Source organism: Rhinolophus hipposideros, assembly GCF_964194185.1.
Source record: "Rhinolophus hipposideros genome assembly, chromosome: 5".
NCBI lineage: Eukaryota > Metazoa > Chordata > Mammalia > Chiroptera > Rhinolophidae > Rhinolophus > Rhinolophus hipposideros.
This window is the reverse complement of record NC_138051.1, coordinates 17,037,336-17,065,126: the sequence shown is the minus strand read 5'-3', so window position 1 is coordinate 17,065,126 and position 27,791 is coordinate 17,037,336. Positions and strand designations below refer to the sequence as shown.

Sequence of the window (27,791 nt, the reverse complement as noted above, 5' to 3'; positions counted from 1 at the left end):
CCTTCATTAAAGTCTCCAAATACCTTTGAGAATTATTTTAATAATTTTTCTCGAGATCAATATTTTTAACATTATCAAAAACTTGTAAAAGCCTTTTTTCTAAAGAAGAGCTCAATATCCATAGTATCCTATAAAAGTGACAAAAAATAAAAAGCTGAGTCTTGCTATTAAGGCAGCCTAGATCCGTTTTATAATAGATTGTCCCCACGAACAGAAAGCAACAGCCGCTGTGAGTCCAGAGAGCTCATGACAGAGGTCATTATCCTTGAGATAATGGCAAGACAGGTTTGCTCTGCATAAACATGGGAACCTATCCTCTGATTATTTTTTACTTTTCTACTTATAACAAGTATATGTAATGCGATGCTTAAAATATTAATCTAAAGAAAAATAATGAAGTGTGGTACTATAACTATAAATACAATAGGAACTCTGATCTAAGCAAAAATTAAAGGAAATGATGTTTTAAAATTTACAAAAACTTGTGTGTGTGGCATGGCTGCTGGCTGACAGCTCTGAGAGAGACTTAGAGCCAAAGAATATTTAGTGGTTTCTCATTAAGCCCCTGACAGTGAGTATTTCAGAAGATTCAGTAGTTTATGAATGCAGTAGTGAATAGTAGAAAATTCAGTAGTTTACATACTCTTGAGACATTCCCTTCCTTGATTAGATGAGGCAACAATACAATGTGGATGTGAATTGTAACAGATGAAGTAAACATAGAAAAGGAGATGCTGGCTTTGGCCAGATTGTAAAAGGGGTCTCCTCATGGGCAAGCAAAATACACCTCATGGAAAAAGGAGTTTGAGGAGATGTGGCCACTAAAAAGAAAAAGCCAAAGTTAAATGCCTAAACGTTGCCAGGGTAGGGGGAGCAGGTAATGATTAGAGGGAGGAACAAGGGGGACCTCTGGGTTGCTGGCAATATTCTATTTCTCGACTGGGGTAACAGCTACACAAATTTGTACACTTTGAATAACTCATCAAGCTCTATACTTAAAATTTGTGTACGGTATTTTTATGTGTATATGTTACATATAAATTTTTTTGAAACATAAAATAGTCAAAGACACCCCCCCCCACCCTCAACAGAGAGTCATACAGACTAAGCTCAGAATCTGTCGGTTTCTACGAATAAAGCAACAAAAAGGAATTTGTTTAATGTAACACTAGGGCATGTCACTGAGTCAGACACACGTTGTTGTGGTGACATTTCATCTTATGAGGTCCCTTTGTGAACATTCTGGTGTACTACTACTCCAAGGTCATTGACATATACTCATACATGTTTTACGTTTGAGTGTTTGGGACTAACCAACACAGCTGTCAGCAAGCAGCCATAGAGAGAGGGCCTCATAGATGTACAGCATTGCCTGCACTGGCCACTGTGGTGAACATATTATTCTGTCCACAATGAAATAAAAATGACTTATGTTTTTTTTAAAGCAACATATCAGCAAGTGTAAAATAATACAATTCACACTAATTAGGTTTAATATTCTATGTCTTTTCCATAATTCCTGCCCTTTTGTCCCTTGGCAAATTTATTCAACATCATTTTTATTGGATTTCCTCTACCCCAGGTGCAAATCTTCTCTAAGTTTGAATTCTATGGCACCCTCTTCATTGATCCAAACAGTGTACTTGACTCTTTTTGCACATAATTTAATAATTTAGTTTAACTGGCAAAATTGTTGAGTTTTGTGATTTTTGAGGGAGGGTAGAGCCAGACTATCAGGGTTTGAATTCCATTGCTGCCACTTACAACATGAGCAAGAGTTACTTAATTTCTCTCTTCCTCATTTTCCTTACATGTAAAATAAAGTTGTTAACAGATTCCACAAAACCTAGTTTTGCTGTAATATTTAGAACAGTACCTGGCATATAGTAAGTGGTCAATAAATGTTAGGCATTGTGATAATTAAGTATTATTTATATAGTTGTGATAGTTCAGTAACTAAATCCATCTTGAATATCTGTATTAATGGTATCTCTCTTAGCTTTAAAAATTCCTTGGTTGTTCAAGAGGGGATAGAAGGATGTACATCTAATTGAAGCTTTTCAATGACACCAAGCACAGAACTAAATTGTATTTTTAACTAACTAAAAAACAGACCTTCAGTAACCTAAGGAGACACTCATATCTCCTGACTATACTCTATTATTCTTACTGTGTGCTATGTTCTCTGCTTTTTTAATATGACCTATCCTCAACTATTAATTGTAATGGTCTTATAAAATTATGAGTTTATCTCACTTTGAAATCTCATAAAAAATAAACAGTGGGAAAGCATGAATTTGAATAGCTTTTTATGCCTATGCATTCTATGTAGGAAGAAACAGAAAGTGAGTATTTATCCAGAATTCAACTGTATGAATCCAGGAAACAAATTTTTGCCTTTCCTACTATTAACTAAAGAAATTGATATTACTACATACCAGAGACATTGTTACAAGTAAGTCATTTAAACATATTTCAACAATGCAGCAATCACACTCCTAGTTTATCCAAATGAGTTAAAAACATATATCGACACAAAAATCTGCACACAAATGTTTATAGCAGCTTTATTCATAATTGTCAAAACTTGAAAGCAACCAAGATATCCTTCAACAGGTACATTAATAAACAAATTGTGGTGTATCCCATACAATGGAACGTTATTCAGCCATGAACAGATATGGGGAATCTTAAACACATATTGTTTAGTGAAAGAAGCAAGTCTGAAGGGCTACATTCTGTATGATTGTGGAAAAGGAAAAACTATATAGACAAGAAAAAGGTCATGGTTGTCAGAGGTTGTGGGAGGAAAGATGAATAGGCATAACAGAAAGGATATTTAGGGTCGTGAAACTATTCTGTATGATTATGTAATGGTGGATACATGAAATTACACATTTGTTAAAATAGGTATGGCAATGATTTTTAAATACTAATATTATAATGTTATATGTATGTATAAGTGTTATTTATTCACTTCTGTTAATTACATTTCTTTCCAAAATTTAACTTTACCCATATGCAAAAATCCCAATTTTAGTTCCTTGTTAGAAGTATAGACATAAGCTGATTTTCTTTAAAAGTTTCTTAATGTTTATGTCAAGTATGTGAATATATTAGGCTAAAATATAGTAAGAAAACCTCTTTTAGTGGCTTTTAAATGCATCCTCATCTGTGCCAGCTGCCTGATTTTAACAAACATTGTATTAAAGGGCCATGAGTAAAGCCGAAAGATGGGGACGATGTGATATATGCTATCACGATGATGTATGCTGCCTTATCGAGAAAGTATTACCTGTGGTATTCTCAAAAGTAAGGGATACATCATTAAAGGAGCCAAAAGGCATCAACCCTTCTTTAAAATGTATAGTCTACTACCTTTTAGCCTGTTTGTATGTCAGTGAATTAATTGTACAGGTATTACTTTGAATACTGACAATAGAATATGTGGAGAACACTTCAAGTATACTAAAGGTGAACCATCCATTAAAGACAAATCCATCTATGTCAATAAAATAGTATTCCAATCTGAAGTGCTTTTACTTATGTTGCTTGAATTCCTTTTGCCCCCAAATTTGTTTCTTAAAATACTTTGCACGGATTCCATTTGTTTCTCTCTGGAGTGATTATCAACCACTTAGGGAGTTAACAGTCACTTTGTTATAGTGACCCATCCCCCTAAAGGCATTTATTCCTCAGGTGATTTTTCAAAAGCTACTAAGGAAACATGATCACACTTTCAGGAAACTGAGACAAGGAGAAAGATAGTAGAAGAGATAAAGAAAAAAGAAAGAAACAATTGTTCTAGAAGTTTTAACTCATGAACTACATTAAGTAAATTATGTACTTTGGCATTCAAAAGAGTCATATTCAAAATTCATAAGATAGGTTTTTAAGTCATTTATTTTCACGTAAACTAATTTTCAAAATTAATAGTTCTCAATAACTTTAAAATTTCATAGAAAATGTGAAGGTTTTCATTGCACCAGGTTTTTAAAGTTGTAATTTCCACAGCAATGTGATTTCCAATATAACATTCTAGCTGCTGCTGAAAATGACAATATACTAATACCTATATACTCGTTCTGCCTTGCACACATTTGTCACGTATATTAATTGTCTTTAGAGAATATCTCTTATCTTTTATCTGTTTCACTCTACTCAATTGCCTATACATTTCTAATAGCTCCATCTGCTAATTTCTCTTCATTAAAATTAAATGAGCTCCTTCTTACAACCTTCACAATATACTAACCACATATTATAGTTGTGTTGATTTTTGTCAGGAAAAAAATTCATTTTTGAAAAAGAAAAAATCTACTTTAAATGTTTATATTATGTAGTATGAACCGTCTTCAACTGAATTTTTTTGGTAAACCATGTTGCAGTCTTTTACCAATGTTCTTTGGTTCGGTATAAATGATATGGTAAATTTGCATTCAAATTCATGGAACTTTTCAAATCTGTTTCTCATTTAGCTGGCCAGCCAAAAACAATATTTTCATTTGTAAACAGCTGTTTCATAATCAGCTCTTTTGTACTATGTGGAATTCCATAAAAGATAGAAAATTTTATTTAAAATACAGGAATTGCATTAATCCACTGCAAATCATTGATTAGTTTTTGTATACTACCACACAGTTTAACTTATAAGGAAAGATTTTAAGGAAAATTTAATCTTGTGTCCAAATATAACATTACTTTAAACATGAGGTCATCTAAACATCTGTCTCCAATATATCACTGGGGATTTAAATCAAAAGTCTGCTAAACATGTACAATCATTTTGAAAATAAATAACAGGACAAATTTTGTCTTGATTATGATTATCATGCATTTTAAAAGGAAACATTTATTCTAATAAGAAAAGTCTGAACTAATTTAAACTTTATTGACATTAACTTAAAATAGTTTCATACAAGAGTAAGAGATATATTTCATTTATTTGCTGCTTCACAATGCTTGTATTTTAACTTTTCAACATTATACCCTAGTCCTTTATCTTTTCATATATTTTTAATTGCAAAACACTCAAAGAAAATTTTCAAGACATAAAATGCTTCCACTCGGTAACTGAAAAACTAGTAATATTCTTTCTGAACTTTCCTTCCTTTAGGGCATCTATGAATCCTCAACTAGAACTAAAATATTTCTATCCATTTAATTGAATCCTTCTTTATGTTTTAAAATAAAATGAGTATGGCTAATTACAAAAGACAGTTGAGATAAAAAAACTTCACTCAAAGACTTTACAATCAGCAAAAATATGATGTATTTTAAAGAGTTTACTTATACTTAAACTCTACACCTTACTGTAGAATTTCATTTGTGTCTAGTGAGAGTATTTTAATTCAGCAAAAGGATTACTTCAAAACCCAGTTAATATGTGAGATGAATTAGCATTAAAAATAAACCAAAATCCATAATCTTCAAAACAATTTCCAAAAGTAAAGGAACATTAGTAGTTGAAAAGCTGGTGAAAAACAAATTAAGGCATCAATAAATAATACATTCTTAGAAAAACACCATAGCATTCCCTTATGTGACAGAAATCACCAAAAAAAAGCCATCCAGCTGAAAGGGTATCAGCATCCAGACTGATCCTGCAGCTAGTGGGCTGTCTCAAAATATAACTGTAGAAGGTGGTAGTTATGGGTTTCTCAACTACCTCAGTTCTTTCCTTCTTTCTGCCCATGTCTCGTAAGAGTTGATAGCTTTGGTCATGTATTCTGCCTTGGTAGATACCGGGTAAGAACTTTTCAATGCATTCACAGCGCTGTTTATGGAACTACTTAAAGGCAAGAAGTGTGTCCCACTCATCTTGGATCCCCACTGCCTAGATCTGCAGCTTGGGAATGCTTGGTAAACACATTATGAGTTAATGAAAGGAACATCTGACTAAAAACCAAAAAGTTGAGTTGAAACTGCCTTAGTTTTCCCACCTATGAAATGAGGCTAGTTCTTGACCTCCACCTTCACTTAGGTTTCGTTAGAAATGAATGAGGCTATATGTGTCTGTGTGTGTATGTATATGTAATAATATATACACACATGCACACAAAAGTATCTGGAAAACTCACAGTAGTACACAAGTATAATTATTATGATGATTATCAACAATATATGTTGGTTAAAATTGTACACACAAAGAAATAGATATTGAATGCGAGAGCAAGTATTTATTTAAAAATTTCTTTTGGGGCGGACAGTTAGCTCAGTTGGTTAGAGCGCGGTGCTCTTAACAAGGTTGCCAGTTCCATCCCCACATGGGCCACTGTGAGCTGCATCCTCCACAACTAGATTGAAACAACTACTTGTCTTGGAGCTGATGGGTCCTGGAAAAACACACTTAAAGTAAATAAAGTTTTAAAAAAAATTTTTTTTTAATTTCTTTTGAAGAAGCTTAAAATTCAAATAACTTGCTTACCAAAATAATGTGATATGTTCAAATATAGAGAAATTAACTTTGGAAATAAAAAACGGGGCGGGGGGGGGCTAAGAAATCCCTTCGGAAAAGTTAAGTCTTGTGATACCATTTTTTAAAACTTTATAAGATCCTGAAAACTTAATAATTAATGTTTTTTGGATTACCAGAAAGAAATTCAAGCTTTCTTATGTAGTTAATAAAATTGAGTTTATCCTAGTCCTTTGTCTTCCCATTCCAAAAGGTTTAATACTATAATAAATGGCTAAAGATGCTGATTCAGCTTAAGCAATACAAAAGCATTCATTCTTGAGTTGCCAGTGGTTTTCCCCCAAATTTAAACAAACGCAGACATAATCTAAGTAGGATGTGTTTGAATTTATACTGATCTTTGTGATAAAATAGCACAAATTTATCTCTATTATTTCTCTCAATTCACTCATTTAAAAAAACATTAAAATATAAAAACAATTTTGCTTTAGTATAGTTCCCATTTGTATAACTTCCTCATATTCAAACTTTGGGTTTTTACATATTTTATAATTTTCCATTTCTTTCTTAGTAGATTTGCTCTATGATGTTGATAGTAAGTGATTCCTTTAAAAAAAAATCACTAAATTTGGCTTTTCTGTATTCAGTTACTCAAAATACATGTAACAAAATATGCAAGGTACCATGTGCCACTTTTTCATTTTTTCTAGATCATACTGACTTTTACTTTTCAAAACATCTATGTTAGCAAGTTGTCCATACTTGTCTGATTGCTTTAATATAATAAAGACCCCACCGCAGGGGACAGTATTTCTCAACCTTGGCTGTACACTGGAAACAGCTGGAGCAATTTTTAAAAAGCTAAGTCCCGGGCCCAACCCCCACAGATTCTGATTTAGTTGATCTGGGGAGTGGCCCTGGCCGGCCTCAGGATCTTTCAAAGTTACTCAGGTGATTCTAAGGTACAGCCAAGGCTGCAAACCGCTGCTTTGGATGGTTACGGTCTTGTAGGGAAGATTACAAATAACCACAACAAACTGCCAATTTATGGGGTCCATACTTGAGCCAAGCAGCAGACTAAGCACTTTATGTGCACTATCACATTTCACACACACATTTAACACCTTTTGGGGAAAGAAAAGATTCTGTCTGTTACGTATTTCTACTTTGTGAATAAGGACATAAAAAAATTAGAAAGATTATGAAACTCTCCCAAGGCCCCAGTGCTGTTCTATGGCTGAGAGAGAACTCAAAGACAGCTCTGTCCAACGCCCGAGAGGGAACTCTTCATCACTGACCATCACCGGAACTACACCGTAAACCAGATTTTTTTTTAAAAGGGCAAGGCAGAGTGCTAAGTGAACAGAAGATTTACAAACAGGGATCCAAAAACACAAAAATTAGCAAGATATTAGAAATGCCCATTTTTCTCCTTTGTCTGATTGTTGGAATAAATTGCCAACTTTCTCAAAATAGTAGTAGCTGAGGCAAAGATCAGTCCCGGGCAGTTTTCTGGTCTAGCTGCATACCTCTCTGTTGTCATGGACACGAGAAGGAACAATGAAATCATTATTTGACTATTATTTTTTAGTTGCTAGTCAGCATACGATTTTGTCCATAAACTGCATCTCTGCATTCCCTGCAGATCAGGGGAGCTGTCCCTCCTGGTAGTGACAGAATAACCACAAACAAAACAATCCTTCTCAGGGGAAAGCCATCTTTATCTGTCAGTATTAGTCAGCTGAGAAACAGATGCAGGCAGCTGAAAAAACAGTTTGACTGTTTTAAGTTTACAGGTGGCCTCATAATGCAGTTTTACGCACTGAAATTCTTTTTTCAAGTTAAAAAAGTTTGAACAAAAAGGGACAAAATTTGGCAGTATTTTAATGCAATGTTTCTAACCAGCTTGCAAAAGCAAAATATCGAATTTTAGTGAAGCTTGGTGAACTAAGCACCCGCCTTCTGGCAAACAGACTCAGTTAACTGTTACCACCCTTTCTGTGCTATACATTCCTCACGGTTAAAATCAGATCAGCCACACGTACCTGTTATCACACGGCCTGGTATATACAAGACACTTAAGAAATGTTTTCTGAATAAATTCATGGACATTAGGGAGAACTAATTCAAAAAATATTTCTGAAAATCAGATTGCATACACAGTAACATAATGTCAGCATGTAAATAATAGGACAGCTGCTTAAAGCCCAGCTAGAAAGAATTTTGATGTTTATGATTATTTGCTCGAGTGTGTGTGTGTGTGTGTGTGTGTGTGTGTGTGTGTGTGTGTGTGTCTGTGTGTTCGTTTGGGAGAAACCAGTAGGAAAAGAGGAGAAGGCATTGACTGGTAATTCTATAACCACTAGCAGCAAGGATCAGATACTTCGGGTTCCATGAAAGATATCTGTTGTGCTTTCTCCAACATTTGGGACAATGAAGTAAATAGGATCTTTTTATTTTGTAGGTAGCTCAAATCCCTTTTCCTGATTGGCCTATCATAATTTAAACTTTTTCTGGGGGAAAGGCACTGTTTGGAGTCTATTGCATGGAATAAAGTACAATTAATTAAATTTATCAACTTAGCTACTAGACTAAAATTTTCCTAGAATAAAATCAGGGTTTTAAAAAGTCAGATTAGACAGCCATCAGCACGAGTCAAAAAAGCACGGGGTGCCATAGTGGGAAGCCCTAGATAGTCCCTGAGTGAGAGCACTGAACCTTGGGATTGAGGAATTGGGAAAAAATACTGAAAACTAATGAGAAAAGGAGATGGTTAATTACAAACTTGGCTAATAACTTTGCCTTCAAATCCTGGGAAAAGACCCTAGTTAATCTATAAATCATCAGTTGTCAATCACATGTTCTCTTTATTGCTGGGGTGGGATATGGAAATAACTCCATTAAGGACAAGGTCTTTATTACTTGTCTTGATTAATAATGCTTAATAAAATTTGCTCCAAATAATATTCTGCAATTTTAAGATCCCCAAAGTTATTATGAATGATAAATAGAATACCTACAAATATATAAACGCCTTTCTCTTTTAAAAAAGTGGGTCTTGGGAGAAGGGAGTGACCCAAGTTATCTGATAGGGTGACCATGGGGATATAAATTGGGAATCACTCCTACCGGCCTCTGTGGAATATTGGAAAGAAAATTTCCAGAACCAACCCAATAACTCCATTTTGGGAATGGAAAAACCATTTCATCTGGTGAAAGCTAAAATGCTATCCAGTTTTGAGAGCAACAAAACTCTACCATCCCAAATTAGAAATAAGTAAAAATAAGATTAGGTATCTAGAAGGTAAACAAAAAAAAATACAGTTGCCATTGTAAATTGTAAGACAGAATTACAGTTAGCATATGTTCATAAAATATGTCACTAATCTTTGAAGATATTTTAAAGTGTTTGGAATATACCTAAATACTTTTATGTTTTCCCTCTCCATTAATAATAACTAACACTAAGAGGTGGGCATAATTATAAGCACTTTACATGTATCAACCCATATGACCCTTCCAATGACCTTATAAAGTAGATTGCAGTGTATCTCTATTTTACAGATGAAGCACAGAAATGTTAAACTGCCCACCCAAGGTAACATATCTACCATGTTTCCCTGAAGATAAGACCTAGCCAGACAATCAGCTCTAATGTGTCTTTTGGAACAAAAATTAATATAAGACCGGTCTTATTTTACTATAATATAAGACTGGTCTTATTTTACTATAAGACCAGGTCTTATTTTACTATAAGACTGGGAATATAATATAATAAATGTAATATAATATAATATAATATAATATAATATAATATAATATATAATATAATATAATATAATATAATATAATATAATATACCAGGTCTTATATTAATTTTTGCTCCAAAAGATGCATTAGAGCTGATTGTCTGGCTAGGTCTTATTTTCAGGGAAACACGGTAATGAGTAGAGGTCAGATCTGATGCCAGGTGGTAAGGCCTCAGAATCCTCTCAGGACACCATCTCCCTGTATTACCTCTGCTTTTTTTTGTAAAGTAAAGTTCATTATTACAACATGGATACCTCTTAATGGGATTCACTATTTTCTACCTCTCTGTTGATCTCAGTTGTACCTATTTCATTGTTTAGCTCCCATAGTGTAGTCAAAAGTTTACCATCTATGCAACTGTTTTTGGAAAACTACTAGTATATAATTCTAAAACAAAGATGTGAGAAAAAAAATGAGGTAGATCAATGTTTATACACACACACACACACGTATATATATTTCCTACACACACACACACGTATATATATTTCCTACACACACACACACATACACACACACACAAATGAGTTAAATAACTCTTTGGGACACGAGAGTAGGAATTTAATAGACAAGAAGAAAAAATTAAGGTTAGGTTGCTATGACACTACTGAAGAAGTCATGGGACCACATGTTTCTCTTGGTGTCTGGAACACGTGAGAGTGACTCCGCTGTTCCTGGGGGAGTATGAAACAAGTAGAAAAATTGACTGTAAAAAAAATACAACTAACACAGTGGCCTTTGAAATTGAGAAAATGAACCTACTTTAAACAGTAAACAACTCAACAGATAGTTTTGCCGGAATGATTACAAGAAGTATAGACTAAGTATTGGAAAGAAATAGGTCTACATCCATGCACAGTCAAGATCCAGGAAAACACATCCAGGTTTGCAGAGTCAATAGGAATTTAAATACGTAGGATTTAACGTCTCTCCAAGATTGACTCCTACTAGAGTAATCAGGGCAGAAAACTAGGACCCTTTGGATTTCCTTTTGCTCCTTTTGCAGCTATTAGGAACAAAATGGAATATATCATTTAGGAAGCAATATATGCTCTACTATCCTGTTAAAAGGTCTTACATTTTTTAATTAAGTATAATTCAAAATTGAGAACCAATATAAACAGAACATTCATTCAGTCATCTATTTACTCATTCAACAAATGCTTTTTTGAGTACCTATCCTACGACAGGTTCTGTTTTAGACACTGGAGACATTGTAGGGTACTAAACAGACCATGATTCTTATCCTCAGGGAGTTTATCATCTACTGATAGAAATAAGAAGAGCATGGTTTAATATCTGACATTACACTACATCAAGTTTTATTTCACAATCAATACTATGCATTCTTATATTTAAATAACTATGTCATTACAGGTCAATAAATATAAAAATTAAAATATTTTCCTTTAATTCAATATATGGCTATTTTCTTCGCTATACAATGTTAATAAAATGTATATTAAAAGTGTGACTTCCCTCATGTTTATTCAAATGCAAGAATGCATAAATTCATAACAAAAAAATACAGCCATTTTACAATGCAGAAATAGTTGATTTGCTGACAACCTATACATACTAATGACCACTGCAACCGCCATTTTCTCCAACCTTGATGTCTCCTTAATTATAGTTCTTTGGTTTATTCTTACCCTTTGGTCCTCCTCTGCATCCACCCATCCATCCTCCATCCATTTATTCATTGCACAAATATGTACTAGGAAAAACTGGAGTGAGAACATCTAGAACCAATTTACCCTTCCCCCTTAGGACCAGAGTCTCTCAGAGGTTGAAAGAGACCTAAGACTCTTGTATTTATTGATACTCTCAATATACTAAAAATTAAGGCAATGCCAACTAACAGAGTTACTACAATGTGGTTTATTGTAAATGCCTACTTTTACATTTTAATGCTGTTAACACATACAATTACAATGACTTTATGTCTAGCTTTTTTTTGAAAGAAATGTCAAAAGTTTAAATTTAGGAGGTCCTCTGTGAATATGAGGACACATTCAAATGCCCCCCCCCGCCCCCGGTCCTGCTGGTACCCTGTCCTTCGTGGCTTCTGGCACATTCCTATCTCATAGCCAAGGAGAAGACACCAGGCTGTTGGCACAAATGGCAGCTCAATCTCATCCCCAGTGCTTACAGCTCTGAAACCTCCAGGGAAGCTAACCTCAGAAGGGCACAGGACCCTATAATTGGGCTTAAAGTCCTAAACACCTGGGGTTCAGGGTTCCTATTAGTGGTATTTCACACTTTGTACAGGGAAAAAAGAAAAGATTTTTGTGGCTTGCCCACAAATTACATAACATTGCTCTAGGTGAAAATGCATCCTGATTGCAAACAACTAACCTAAAACTACAGATTTCTGGAACATGACCGACACATTTAGAGCATGACATGAAAGTATATTTTTTCTCATACACGGTAACTGCATTTCTTATTTTTTCCTTATATGTTTGCCTTATATGTTTTTCCTATACAAGAAAACTGTGAGTCTTTCTTTCTTTTTTAATTTTAATTTGCCCACAAAAAAATGTGCCATCCAATTCTAACTTGCGTAAAGCAGGGAAAGTAACAGATTTCCTTTTTGAGTTTACAATATAAAATATTTCTGTGTATAGTTGCACACGAGCAAAAACTGTGCATCTTATGTTGAGTACATGTCCAATCTTCCATTAAAAAAAAGCAAAACATATTGTTTAGCATAGGACCATTTGCATTTTGATACACCGAAGGTCAAAAAATAGTTTTTTCAGGGAAAACTATTATTCCTACAAGGAACATTCCCTCCACAATTGGCAAAAGAAGATGCTTGAAAGAGTTTAAAGTACTTGACTTCTAAACTAGAAGGTGTTTTCTTTACCTCTGCCACATTTATGACACATAAGCAAAATAAGTCTCAACAGAATTGTATTGCTTTGTGGCAAATGCAATTTAAGTAAAAACAGATTTATTGAGTTGCTACTATAGTCTAAGCACTGTGCTAGACCCTGGAGATACAAAATGAGTAAGACCTGGTCTTTGCCTAAAAGGCTCAATCTTCGTAAGATTTAAAAAACAAGAAACAGACCCAGTGTAATCTTTTAAATTGATCACAAAAATAGTCAAAGAAACTAAAGTAATTGTGAAAAGCATCCAGGTAGAGGAGAACATTAAATACTACATAGTATTGATGAAACATTATAAATACATATAACACTGGATAATGGCTAAATACCCACTATCGAATGGACCGATGATACATTTTTAAACCATGGAATAGATAAATCCAGCTAGAGTCACATAGACAGCATCACCACTGCGGGGTTTTTTTTACAACTTATTCACCAGTGTCTCTATTTTTCTTTCTGTTCTTTGCTTCTCTGTTGACTTTCTAAGCTCCAGCGTACGTGTGTTCGAAAGAATAGAACGTGTAGGCCAATGCAGATCTTCATGAAAACATGAAGGAAACAGACGACGTCTCATCATTTATTGATGCCTGATCAGGCTAACATGAGACCATATTGTTCTGTAAAAGAAAGCTGCTGATATGCCTTTCAACTTTGATATAATCACATTCTTACTTTCAACTTAAAAGAATGTAAAATAAATGTTTTCTTAGTGCAACTAAAAGTGCTCAATGAAAAAAATCACTAAGTCTGAGTACCTCTTATATTAAATATTTTCACTATTCATCTTCTTTATAATTTCCCTAAAATTTCATAGCTGTATAGATTTCTCATTAAGAGAGAAAGAAATAATTTGTTTAATTCAGTAATCATTTTTTAAATGTTTTCAAAGAAGGGAAAGTTATACTGCCATCTTGTGGTGAAAAGTTCCTTTACAATAGCAAGGACTGGATACTTCCCATTAACTAACTCCACAATACAGTCAGTAAGTATTAATCTAAAAAAAAAAAAAAAAAAAAAAAATCTTGCTTGGAACTTAACTTTAAGAAAAATATATTTTTCATATATCTCACTAACTTTCTTATGTTAAAGCCCTTTTGATTAAAATAAGAAATGGCATTTTGAGTGGCTGCCTCAGATAGGTAAAGGGAGCTATGCATTTGGCACTCTAGATCCTGCTCACATAAGCTTATAATTTACTATTAGTGTAATACACACTCTAACATTGAAAACCTAGAGAAACAAAATTATGGAATCCAGGAGTTTCATTTTCACAAGGTAATCTCCAAGATCTTCAAGCAATTACTATGACATTTATGCTAAGCTTAACAACAATTTTTCTTTGCTCCAGGACTCTACTTTAAATTTGAAAGCAAGAGCACTGCAGAGAAAACAAATATTGTAACAACATAAATAGTTTCTTCAGTCTCTCTTACCTGTATTTTTCCGTATATATCTAAGAATCATAATTAAATGGAAAATCATAATTAAATGTTCATTCCAAAAAATGCAGTCCTCTATATTTTTTAAAAATATTATAATCTTCTCTGATCTATGCAAGGCACCTGTTCCAAATGTTTTACAATGGCAGAATCTAATTAGAAGTTAACACACGTCTACATCTAACTGCAGAAAATTTCCCCCCCCTTTTTTAATAGCAAATCACCAAAATTATAGAAAGACAGCGCCATCTATAGGTACGCACAAATACAGAATGGAGTTCTTAGATTGGGATATGACCACCCATTGTGATACAGGAGCATTGTGATATCAAGCAAATGTACTGCCCTTTGGCGAAGGAAGCTCCAAAATAACCTCATTCCTGAATAAATTAGAGGTACCTGAAGTTTATTTCAAATTACTCTGATTTTGGCACACTTAATAATCCATAAATATTGGTAACATTTCAAAAATTATTAGTATATTAGCTCTCTCTCTCTCTCTCTCTCTCTCTCTCTCTCTCTCTCTCTCTCTGTCTCTCTCTCTGTCTCTAACTTTTTGGCCACAATTCCATTTTAGGTGTCATTCAATTGTACTGAAACAGATATTTTATTCTTCTCCAAAGTAGTTATGTCTTCTTCCTACAATAGTCCATTCTAGTTTTTACATTGAACTAAATTCACCCTGGCGTCTAACTTGAAGCTACCAGATTCATGCAACAAGAAGGCTCAAGACACCTATTTTATGTCATTTAAATTCCCTTCTTCTGCACAGATAGGCTTGTCCAGTCTGTTATAGGGTTGTTCTCACTCCAATGAATCATTCTGGTATCTTGCCTAGTTATATAAAGGATTCAGTTACCAATTACCTGAAGATTGAGGCTCATTTCATTCCTAATCAATTGCTTGTAGAGGCTGGCAAAAAAGGGGTAGCCCATGAATAATAACAGAGCTCCCTGCTGGGTAATAAGGACAATTTCATAGTTTTGCTATTGCTGGCAATTAAAGATTTGGCTAAAACAAGAAATGACCTATTGCACCAAAGGCAGACCGTGATTGTTCATCAATATCAGGTTCCCAAAGCAACTATGATATTTAACCCAACCAGAAAGAAAAGAGGCCTCATGAGGCCATACTTTATGTGGGACTGCCAACCTGACTTCTCATTCTGCACACTGGGAAGCAGGGTGGGGTAGTGGGTAGGAGTACAGCTTTGAAAGCAAAGAGAAGAGTTTGAATCCATGCTTGAGCAATTTATTTAAGTTCTCTGAGCTTCACTTTCCTCATCTCCAAGAAATTACAAATTAATATTGATGATTTAAGCAAAGAAAGGTGGTTTGCACATAGTAATCATTCAGTACATGTTGGTACTTAAGATTTATCTTACAGTTTCCTATTACAGTTTATCTTACAGTATTCCTGTCATAATAATTATTGATTAGATAATTAGGTACGCTCCACTTAACCCAAATAGACACCCAGAGAAGTTCATTTGCAACTTCTTAAGATAAAAAGAAGAATGAATGAGAAAGGCTGAAATCAAAATAAGCATGAACACTATACAAAAAGAGAAAACGGTATTTGAGGATCTACTACCAGTTTCAAAATTTAGCTCTAAAATATTTTTGAAAATCATTATAGTTCACATGACTCTGGATTCCATGTTATTTTTACTGTCTAAGTTAGAAATTTGAGTCTGCAGGGCACAGAGGAGTTGGCAATATAGATCATGGAGTTATCTGCAAATAGATAATACTGAAGCCAGAGAACAGATGGGCTTGTTCAGGGAGATAATAGAGGGTGTGGAACAGAGAAGTTAGAACCCTGCAGAACACCAATTTATGAGGACAGAGAAAGAAGAGGAACCAGCAAAGGTGACAAACAGTAAAACAGTGAGGCGATATGAAGAAAGGGGTGAAAATCAACAGTATAGACAACTTCAAAGAGAAAAATTAATCACACACAGATTGGATAAAATTAGGAATGAAAACCAGTAGTTAACAGTTTCAGCAGAGAGGTAAAGACAGATATGACTTATAATAGGTTGAAAACTGAATGAGAAACTTTTCACAAAGGTTGACTTTGAAAGGAAGAGAAACATGGGACCACAGCTTGAGATATGGGATGTGAATTTGAGAAACACAATACGAAGAGAAAAATATAATTGAATGCCTGTTTGGGGTTGAATTGTGTTCAACCCCCGCCCCCCGCAAAAGTTATGTTCAAGTCCTAACCCCTGGTGCATGAGAACATGACGTTATTTGGAAGTAGGGTCTTTGCAGATGTAATCAGGTTAAGATGAGGTCATAATGGATTGGAGTGGGCCCTAATCCAATAAGTGGTGTCCTTAGAAGAAGAGAGAAATTTGCACACAGAGGAGACACATAGGGAAAGAAAGCCATGTGATGACAGCCAAAGAATACAAGGACTGTTGGCAATTGCCAGAAGCTAAGGGAGAGGTATGGAACAGATTCTCTTTCAGTGCCTCCAGAAGGAACCAGGTCTGCCCACACTTCAATTTCAAACGTCTAACCTCCAGAACCATGAGACAATAAAGTCCTGTGATTTTAAGCCACTCAGTTTGTGGAACATTATTCAGACAGCTCTAGCAAACTAATACAAGGGCTATCGATAACAACCAAAAGATAAAGACCTAATAGAATATTTACAATAAGCATAAATCATGACCACCTCAAAATACAGAAATAATTGACATGAACATAATAATTTAAAAGCAAAAGGAAAAGACAACTGGTAAGAAAAATCAAAGTCTACAATTAAAAGTCTGCAGTTAAAGTCTACAATTATAAAGAATCCTGCATAAGTCCCTTAACCTGGTTTTATCCATTGCCATTTAAAGACACCAACTACTTTAATCATAAAGATGTTTAAAAATGATTTGTGCATCTCTTTTCAGTTTGGGGTCCTGAAATGAAAGATGATACATAAATTTGAAAAATTATCATGGGCCTCTCTCAGAAGATGGCAGACATGTTAGACCTGAAGGTAATTTTTTTTCACTTTGTTTACTGAATGATTACAATGAAAGGAAATAGTGTTGAAAGGAGGTATTGTTGCAAGTATCAGTTGTCTGATGACTAGAACCCTAAGAATAAAATCCTGTGGCTTGTGCTTATGACTTCTGATATGTAGTCATTAATAGAGTCAACAAGCATTTCTGAGCACCTACTGTGCTGTACGCAAAACACCAGGTTCTCATTGCTCTGAGATGTTGTAGTTAAGACTGTGGGGGAGGGAGAAGAGGAGGGATGCTTTAACAGGCTTTCCTAAAACGTTGTGTAAAGTTGTTTTATGCCAACTGAATCCTGTACCTACAAACAATACGTACACTTTTGAAATGTCTCTTGGTGAAAAACAGTAAAATACGGAATCCTTTGAAAGGTGGTTATGCAATTCATATTTTATTTGTTCTGAAATTCATACTTTTGGGATCTAGATTTTCTTTAAGAGAGACAAGACTACATTTTAATTAAAACACATTCCTTAAAGGTATTTTATAATTAATTTGAGCAGTAGAGTTGCTTCCTCCTCTGTGGTTGAAATAAAGAGAATTTTTTACTCCCTAATTACCAGGTAATGGGTTCCAGCCTCCCTTTGATGTGTCATAAAGGCTCACCTGTTTCACTGCAACCTGCTATTTATTATCAAACAATTGCAGTTTCCCAAATCCTGAATTTCCAAAGTGCCAGTTATCCAAATCACATGTGTGTCCCCTTTGCACCCATTCTGAAAAAGAATTTTCCTTGATCAAAATTTTAACCTCGATTACCCCCCGATGCGTCCGCCCTTTATTACCTAGTCCAAATTAAAATCCAGAGGACTACCAGCATACATGCTGCCAGTTAAGGCATTTCTTTTAACTGTATTTTAACTATTAGGAGTTAGGGTAAGAAAAGATAGAAATCACATGAAAATAAAGATATATAAGTTCAGATGTTTAAAATATAAGATTTAGAATTATCCGATACCTTTTTATTAACCTTTTAAGCTTTGGACTCTGCCATCAGTGTAATGCACATTTTACATATACTCTCAAGAGTTAAATCTCCCAGAAGCCTATCCATGAATCCCAGGTTTTTCTCTCCCCAAAAAGGTCTTTCACTTCACTTTCTCATTTGACCCCTTGAAGGTGATTAATGAGACAAACTGCACAAAGTACTTGAACTGTGTCTAGTGCAAAACTCAAAATTTGTTTCCAGAATACTTTGACTAATGAATTTGACTAAAACCTCTCCAGAAAGATGCACAAAATAAAGACAGTGACAAAAGACGTGGTGGGGTGTGTGCCTACCAGGTACAGGGGACTAGGGTGGAGAAGAGCAGAGGAAACAGCACCTATAAATTTGGGGAAATAAATCAGTGTCCTGCCCGCATGGTAATCATGTAAATTATATACGGAGGGGAAATGCTCTAGAAAACATTCTCAGTGGAACTTGCAGACTTCAAGGAATATAAGATTCTGGGAGGCAGGAGGAGGAAGGTCCTAGAAATGCCATTGTGGAAGGGAATTCAGTGTGGGCAGGGCCTAGGTGTGCCCTCAGGAGGAAGCCTGACGAGTTCTGGTGACAGCAGGGTCCCCTGGGGCCCGAGGGGACTTCATCAGAGATGCTAGGAGATTCTGAAGTTGGGTGCAAAAGTCCTATGAGAACTTGGAAAGAATACCCATCTAAGTGGACCTCAAAGGCTTCTACATGACATGAGAAATAAGAACCCCATGAGTGTTTAGAAACACATGGAAGAGCCCAAACGGGTCATTGGGGAGAACGGGAGGGTCTAAGGTGGAACAATGTTCCTGGCTCCAAGGAAGAGATGTGCATAAAAGGGAAACCTACTGGAGTCCTGCTGATGAGCAGACACTGTAATGATTTAGGGACCTGGGGGGATGTTGCAGCCCAAGACCTTGGGAGCTCTAGCAAGTTTGGGGAAATTCTGTCAAGGTTGCTGTCAGGTTTGCTACCTATCCATTTGGTGTCTTTGTGAGAAATAGAAAATATGTCCCTTCTCACTCAGGTATCTGCATCTCTAGGATATGAGAATACAGATTATGAATCAGAGCCTGGGCTGTGTTTCAGCTCCTACTTGCTCCAGTGGACATAGGCCTTTTTCAGTCCACTATCTGCCCAAGTGCACATAGAGACCCTGAATGGATTGAGAATTTTCTTTTGGCCAAAAGCTAATCTTGTGCCCACATGAAATTATTTGGAAAGAAAGAGCATGATACTACGAGGTCAGACAATTAAGTTCGCGAACTCATTCTATACCAGAAAAAGTGCTACATACCTGTAATGTAGGGATTCAGCTCCCCCTCCCTGCACAAGAATGCAGGATACGGCGATGCCAAAAAGGAACACCAACGAAGCCATAGATAAGGGAGTTCATACAACTACATTCTCGCTGGCAGCTGGGTTGGAGACACAGGAAGCAGGAGCCACATGATGCGCAATCCACACTCCACACCTCTGCCAACCAACCAACCTGCCCAGCGTAGCCTCCGCAGTTATATTAGTGGCTAATGGCTAATTGATAACAGCTGATGGCCACCCAGCCACAGCAGATGGCCATCTGATTACAGCTGATGGTCATAATAACCAAGTCAGCACCTTTCTACGTGAGGCCGAGAGCCTGGAAACTGCTCTCTGGGACTCTGTCCCCACAATACCTCTCGCTGAATACCACTACGGTCACCTTTGAAGTACTCCCCTTGGGAAGCTATGCACCGATATCAGCTCCTAGTCCACCCTTCAAAGCAATTTTGGAACTCTTTTTCTGGAATGGTCATCAAGGGCTGTCGTCATATTACCCTTGATGTCCTGAATGTCATCAAATTGTCTTCCTTTAAATATTTCCTTTATCTTTGGGTAAAGAACGAAGTCATTGGGGGCCAGATCAGGTGAGTAGGGAGGGTGTTCCAATACAGTGATTTGCTTACTGGCTAAAAACTCCCTCACAGACAGTGCTGTGTGAGCTGGTGCATTGTCGTGATGCAAGAGCCATGAATTGTTGGTGAAAAGTTCAGGTCGTCTAACTTTTTCATGCAGACTTTTCAGCACTTCCAAATAGTAAACTTGGTTAACTGTTTGTCCAATTGGTACAAATTCATAATGAATAATCCCTCTGATATCAAACAAGGTTAGCCACATCATTCCAACAAGTTCAAGAACTTAATTGTCAGACCACATATGTAGCAGAAGACTGTAAGGATTGTATTTATAGATAAAAGTTCTTTTAAAGCATGTCAACTAATAAGAGATACAGAAATAATTAGGGATAGCATGCTTAACTTGGTCTCTACAACTTCTAAAAATGTCTGTCAATGGTTAATAATATTCTTAGTCCCTCTCCTATCCTGACTTACTATAGAAACAGTTTCATGTTTGTGTAAGCATAGACGAGTTAATTAGGCCCTCTGTGCATTAGTTTCTTCACCCTGGAGTTGTGGTGAGGATTTAAAATGTTGATACATGTAAAGCTTAGAACTGGGTCTGGCATTTAGTATTGACTCAATAAATGTTAGCCATTTTTATTATTTGTACCATTCACATGTTAATGAGAATGTTAAAGCTGGATGTGGCTGTAGAGGCCATCTGGGAAACATTTATGCAGAAAATAGTTTTCAAGCTAGGCCTTGGAAAATGGATAGGATTTCAATAGGTAGAGAAAATAAGGGGAAGACATTCCAGGAATTGGGAATAATGGTGGAAAGGTACAGGCAACATTTAAGTATGGTTAGCAGATTTATTTAGCAGACACCAAATGGAATGTGTAGGAGAGAGGTAGAAAATAAACCTGGAAGCTAAATTGAGGACATGTTATAAGACACACAAAATTCACTCTTCTCTCTCTGGTCAGCAATAAAAACCAAGAAAGATTTAACTTGCAACCTGGCAAGTTTGCAAAGATTAACTTTGCAATCTGACTCTTACCCTACAGACTCTATTTTTCAAAAGTCTTCTAATACAGTGCTTCTAAAACCTGGAAGTACAAACGAATGACTTGGGGACCTTCCTAAAATCCAGATTCTGATATGGTAGGTCTAGAGTGAGGCCTGAGACCCTGTATTTTTAATAAACTTTCAGGTGCTATCATGCCCCTGTTTGCTTATCCATGGTAAGAGTCTAATCCAATGGCCTCTTCTCATTTTCATCCTTAAACCCTCTACAGTGTTAGGCTTCTCTGACCTTCCTGAAGCTCTCATCAGTGGCTCCTATTTTCTTACCTGACTCTTATGCTATTACTTGAAGCCAAGAATGCAGACTAGAAGCCTGTAAAACTCCAGTGCATATTGACTTGTCTTGAACACAACTTTTGTCGTATAAAACAAATTTCCCGTTGGCAAAAAATATCTACATATAATAGCTACGTAGCTACAAACTCAAGTCCAGTCTTTAGACGTGTATTGTCAAAACAAATGTCAATGCATCAGTCTCTTTGGTCTTTTAAGTAAAAATATTACAAACCATAGTTTAATAAAAGGCATGTATCATTATAAAAGACACCTATTGCCCATCTCATGATGTGTACAGCTTCTCTGAAAAATAATCTCACGAGATTCCCACTTCACCTCACTCCCAATCATCTACGTGGCCGTTGGCTATCGCTGATTGGTGCAGAGATGGGTCTGTGAGCATCACTGGGTTATTTTGAGTCTTTCCTCAGCATTTTGCACTAGAACTGATAAAAGCAAGTCAGCCTCTTACTCTCTCTAGAGAATAGAAGCCAAGAGCATGTAAGCTCAGGAGCCACTGGTGACCACAATCTGCCATGTGGAGTGCAAAGCAGAAAACAGCAGTCAGGTGTAAGAAAAGACTGATGAAGGCACAAGGAGAGCACAGGAAACAGCTCCACAGCGTGGCACCTGACAACCTGACATTTCCACATAGGCCATGTAGGCAAGGCTTAACCACATTCTGACCTGAGTCTTGGCAGAATGCCCTGTGATTTCTGCCAGCCTAAGGAAAGATAAGCAACCTGGTGAGGAGCTGCTGAGAGGCTGTTTCTCTCGCTTTCTTGTGGAGGGCTGCCACAAACCCATTTCTCATCTATTTCCCCAGTTTCAACGGAGCACAAGACTTGCCACCTTACTCTCACTTAGGGTAAAGCTACAGACTTCAGCCTAAGTGTATAAAATGGCCTGGCTGTGGTTCTGAGGTGGCTTCTCAACAGCAGCAGGACCTACTGCTCATACCATCCCTGTCATCTAGCTTCTTCAGTTTGGTGTTATCTGTGGAACAAGGGACACAGGGAGCTGATACCATAATGACTTGTTTTTGGCTGGCTAAGTACTTAACTTTCTGAATCTATTTGGCATGTTTACTCCTTACTGGGCAAATCTATGGTGGTAGGGAAAGCCATCCTAACAGCTACAGCAGTATTACTTGTGACCCTATTATCAGCCTTGGGAATGCTTAACCATTTGACAAAGGGAAGAAATAAGAGATGGCAAGAGTTCACTTCCTGAGTTCCTCTCGGTGTTCCAGCTCCTGATTCCAGTCTGTCCCAGGAATGCATCCCAGACCTTGAATTCCACGAGATACTGGTATTTCTCTAATAAACCTCCCCAGCTTCTCTTTTCTTCCCCCTTAAGAAATCCAGGTTGTATTTTTAACCTTTGTCATCAAAAGATCATATAATGCACACAACAGAAGTATTGTATCTGATGACAGTATCAGTAATCAGAATGCCAGTGCTAGAGATTCACATGCTTTTTTTGTATATATTAATATTCTACCTGTTTTGTATATTGATTTCTTTTTAGCCCTTGCCTTAGTATATATAATTAGCCTGCACTTATTAAAATCCAATAAATATGCAATTTTATGAAAATGTTATTGGCTACATAGAAGAAAATATGACTCTTTTTCACTAGGATGAAAGTATAAATTACTCTCATCATTTATCAATAATTCCATACACTAAATGTATAAATAAAATATGCTGTTTAATTTATCTTATAAACGTACTAATTTTCTTTCATGTTAATTACGATTATAAGAACATGATGGAATCACACATTGTATTTATACCAAATATTTATCATCCAACAAAACAGTGTAAGTAGGATTACAGTTTGATCTATTTTTAACATACCTTGAGTTTAGCTGTGTCTAACACATAGTATGATCATCAAAGCCAATATATAGATGCTTGTGAATCATTAGTCATAGGTTAGGACATTCACCAATTTGCTTCACTGTCCTATTGGACCAGCTGTTTTCTTTGATCAGGATCATGGGCTCTGAATCAAGTAAATCAGGGACAGTTGGCAGAGTATTGGAGATTGTGGAATTTGACCAAAATGGTGAATAAGTTGGTACAAATTCATCATCACTATGGGGAAACAGCTAAAAAGTAGACAGTGGAGACATTGACATCATAATAGATGGACACAGCTCAGTTACATCTAAAAAAATTAATTGCCATATTAATGAAATATCATCTTTAGGAAAGTGTACAGATTATAAATGATACATGTGGCTGCTTGTGGTACCCCTAAGATGCAAGTAGTTCATGACATAATAAAAACTAGTCATAATTTATAGCAGTCCCTTATAAAAAGTGCAAATGTGTCTGAAAATCAAATAAATTTTACTACTGGAAGTTAAACATTATAGACATCTAGTCATTGTCTTACGTAATATGGTTTATTAGAGTTACCATAACATAAGAGAATAGCTACATTTATTAAAACCTTTTATGGTGATGACTGAATTATAGTAATTATTTTACATATTTATAATAAAAATGCACCACAGTATGTAAGATTAACTTTTCAATCAACTCATAATTTATATTTTAAATATCTTTAAAATACGTTCACATAACAATCTCATGGGAAACTTTCCCTATGCACACTTAGTAATTATTTCCATGATTGGCATCCACAGACTTATTTTTCTAAAGCTTTTTTTTTAACCCCACAGCATAACTCTCCATAAATTAACGTGAGCCCATTATATCAAAGGTGTTTATATGTGTTAACATATGCATTTAATTTTAATACGCCTATTTAAGGCACGAATAGCCCCAAGCAAACACAGTATGCAAAAAGACCTGTGGAGTCCGGAGGTGCATATTTTAATGAGGGAGGCAGGGGTTATGCAAGATCTGAGTTAAGTCAGAAGAAAGAGGCTACGACTGACAGCAAAACTAAGTCTGACAGACACTGGATCATTTCAAGGAAAATAGCCAGCTGGGCAAAAGCCTCCTCAGAGTTGCAGGCCTTGGAGCTGCCTTCCTTGCTTTTCAGGCTAGGAACCGAGAAGGCGGGGAACCCGAGAGCTGCCGCCGCGGGCGCCTCGGCGGCTTAACCCGGGGCACCCGCCGCCCGCCGCCGCTCCCGGGCTCCTCCGCACTCGGGCTCGGCGGGTTCAGGCGCCGCGCCGGCAGCGCAGAATTTAGAGGAAGAACGCGAAACTTCGGATGAGAGACTTGTTTGAGCAACGTTTTCGGGACACCCAAAGGGAAAGCGACTAGCCCCTGGCGGGACGGGGCGGGGCGGGGCGGGGCGGGGCGGCGCGGCCTTACCAGCGGAACCACCGGCCAGGATCTGCCGTGAAGCCTCCTTCGCTAAGCCGCCTTCGGCCTTGGCCGACATGTTCGCAAGCCTGAGGACGATGGAGCAGGCTGAGATGAATGGCCTGAGTGCCAGCCTGCAGAGCGTCTCCAGATAGAGAGATCTCGAGCGGGGTTGGTCCTTGGGCCGAGTGGCTCCCCTTGAGGCGGCAATCCGCGACTGCTCGGAGGCGGCAATCCCGCGACTGCTCGGAGGCGGCAATCCCGCCACTGCTCGGAGGCGGCGGTTGCAGGCGCAGACTCGCGGCGTGATCTCCCGCGGATCTGAACCTGCCCGCGGAGCACCTTCCCGGGCTCCTCCTCGGCTCTCAGGACTCCACGAGGGGCCCTGGAGAAGACTCGCAGATGGAGTTGAGTTTGGTCTCCTAGATCGGTGCCCACGCGCTTCCCTATCAGGAGCTGCAGAGTTTGTCAAGCTGGACGTGCTGCCTCTGATAATGCAAGTAAAGAAGTAAGCCTCGCCTTGGGCTCCAGCGGCAGGGCTAGGGCGACCCTTGCCCCTCCTGGCGAGCCAGAACACAGTGCAATTCTAAAAATAGGACAGGTGAATAAATTCCCGTGGAGTGAGTTGTCCTGAAATCTGGGGCTGTAGGAACTCACTCAAAGCAAATCCAACTTACAGTTGCCTTACAATTTACTAAGAAATGGTTTTGGCTTAAGGGAATTTATCTGATACCTCATCAGCCTGAGTTTTATTTACTGAAACACTAAATAAATCATAAATAAATAAATGAAGGAAGCCTTGTTACAAATAAGTCTCTTCTGTACCCCAGGTCAGTGGTTCTCCAAGCATGATCTTAAGAGCCAGCAGCATCAGCGTATGGTGGGAGTTTGTGAGAAAGGCGAATTTATGGCCCCACCCCAACCTACTGAATCAGATTCTCTGGATATAGAGCTCAGAAACCAGAGTTTTAATACGTTTTCCAATGATTGTTATGAACGCTAAAGTTTGTAAGCCACTAGCCTAAATAATCAAGGAATATTAAGGATCTACCAGTATATTCTGTCTATAAAACATTTAATTATTCATACTAGCCCTTTGGGATAGTTGGCAAGACAGAAATACTAACTTATACCATTTTTAAACCACAACTTGCAAATGCTATGTAGGAAAGAAACAGATTCTTAAATTTTAGAAAAATACCACACCGCTAACAGGCAGACGATGATATGAGTTAAAAAAAAAGGGGGAACAAGGGGCTTTGGAAACCCTATTGTTACATTATTTCTTAAACGCGGTATTTAATACTAAATGTATTTAGTTTGAACCGTATAACATTGCCATTTTTGAAGGCCCAAGCCATTGAATAAAAGTAATGAAATATGGGTCAATTTAATAAATATGATTTCCAGTTAAATGTACAATATCTGGTTTCATATAGTTTTCATTTCTTAGGCTAGTTATTAAAAGCTGTTAATAATGATATCTTAACCTGGCAAATTTAAAGGGATAAATTGGAGAAACTTGCTGTGTGATCACATGTACAAAAATAAAGTTTCTCATATTTGATTAAATATTTGATTAAAATTACTAAGTTTGAAATGTTTACCAAGAAATAGTTTTCAGAAAAATTTCCTATTTAGATAGAGTAAACGATTTTGAGCACTGTTTCAGTCTTTCACTAATTAGAGGTATTGAGTGCAGTATAGAATCACTTATTCAACAAATATTGAGAACCTATTATGTACCAAAATCAGAATCTCAGAGCTCATAGAAAAAACATTTCCCTCATTTTCTAATGAGGAAACTGAGTTTCTCAAGAGCACACAACAAATTAATAGTATAGCTGGGATTCGATTCCAGGATTCCCTCTTCTAATAGCAATGGGATGGCATATTTAAATATTAACCACAGGTCAAACTACATTCTGCTACACAGAAACCTAAATAATTAAATTACCCCCCAAAATTAATTTTATTTATTCATATGTAACTAGGGAAACTTTTTAAGTTAAAAAAAAAAATTGTCAAAACTCTTAAACCCCAAGGCACACAATGAACCAAATTCTACATTCATTCATTGAGCACTTACTAAGTTTCAGTTACTTTAGTATGTGCTGGCAATGTAACAGTTAAAATCCCTCATGGACCATATAATCTAATGGAGGATACCCCACCATCTTGCAATGGAAGTAAAATTTTTGCCTCCCCTAGATTATTTCAGGAAATACAATAATACTCCCAGGTCAAGATTTAAAGACGGACTTTTGGCATTATCCATTATTTCCATGAGTACCTTAATCTCTGAATATGTTATCCTGATAAAATGGATGCAGGTTTATGGTCTAAAACCTCAATCTCTCAAGACCCCTATGGATCAGTCAGAAGACTCTCCCAGACATCCTTCCAAATACACTATTAAAAAACATTACTACCTCTTTTTAACCTCTGGACTAGAACAGATTTCTTTGAGTAAAAAAGCAAGGCCTGATAGCACATGTAATTTAGTCCACCTCTAGAATAGTTGAGGAGATAGGGCCTAGGTATAAGAATATTCTGGAGTGTGGAGTCAGCCACAGTAAATCTACTGTCAACAAATACCCACCATGCTCTGATTATGAGACATATTTTTTATCTGTAGCCAAATTTGACCATGGCCAACATTGGAATGCTGGAAGATTTAGCACTGGGGAAAAA

The 27,791-nt window shown here is 36.7% G+C and overlaps 2 protein-coding genes across 2 annotated transcripts in view; one reads left to right on the top strand and one right to left on the bottom strand.

Moving 5' to 3' along the window:
- The window catches only part of SLC25A21 (solute carrier family 25 member 21), a 450,807-nt gene extending 425,194 nt beyond the window's left edge, over positions 1-25,613 (bottom strand). Inside the window, exon 1 of the mRNA XM_081047465.1 lies at positions 25,107-25,613. Coding sequence (XP_080903591.1) covers positions 25,107-25,176 — 70 coding nt within the window. The 5' untranslated portion in view covers positions 25,177-25,613. The remainder of the gene's footprint in view (positions 1-25,106) is intronic.
- Positions 24,893-27,791, top strand: part of MIPOL1 (mirror-image polydactyly 1) — a 256,929-nt gene continuing 254,030 nt past the window's right edge. The window contains exon 1 of the mRNA XM_081047457.1: positions 24,893-25,605. The gene's annotated coding sequence lies outside the window, so the exon portion shown is untranslated. The remainder of the gene's footprint in view (positions 25,606-27,791) is intronic.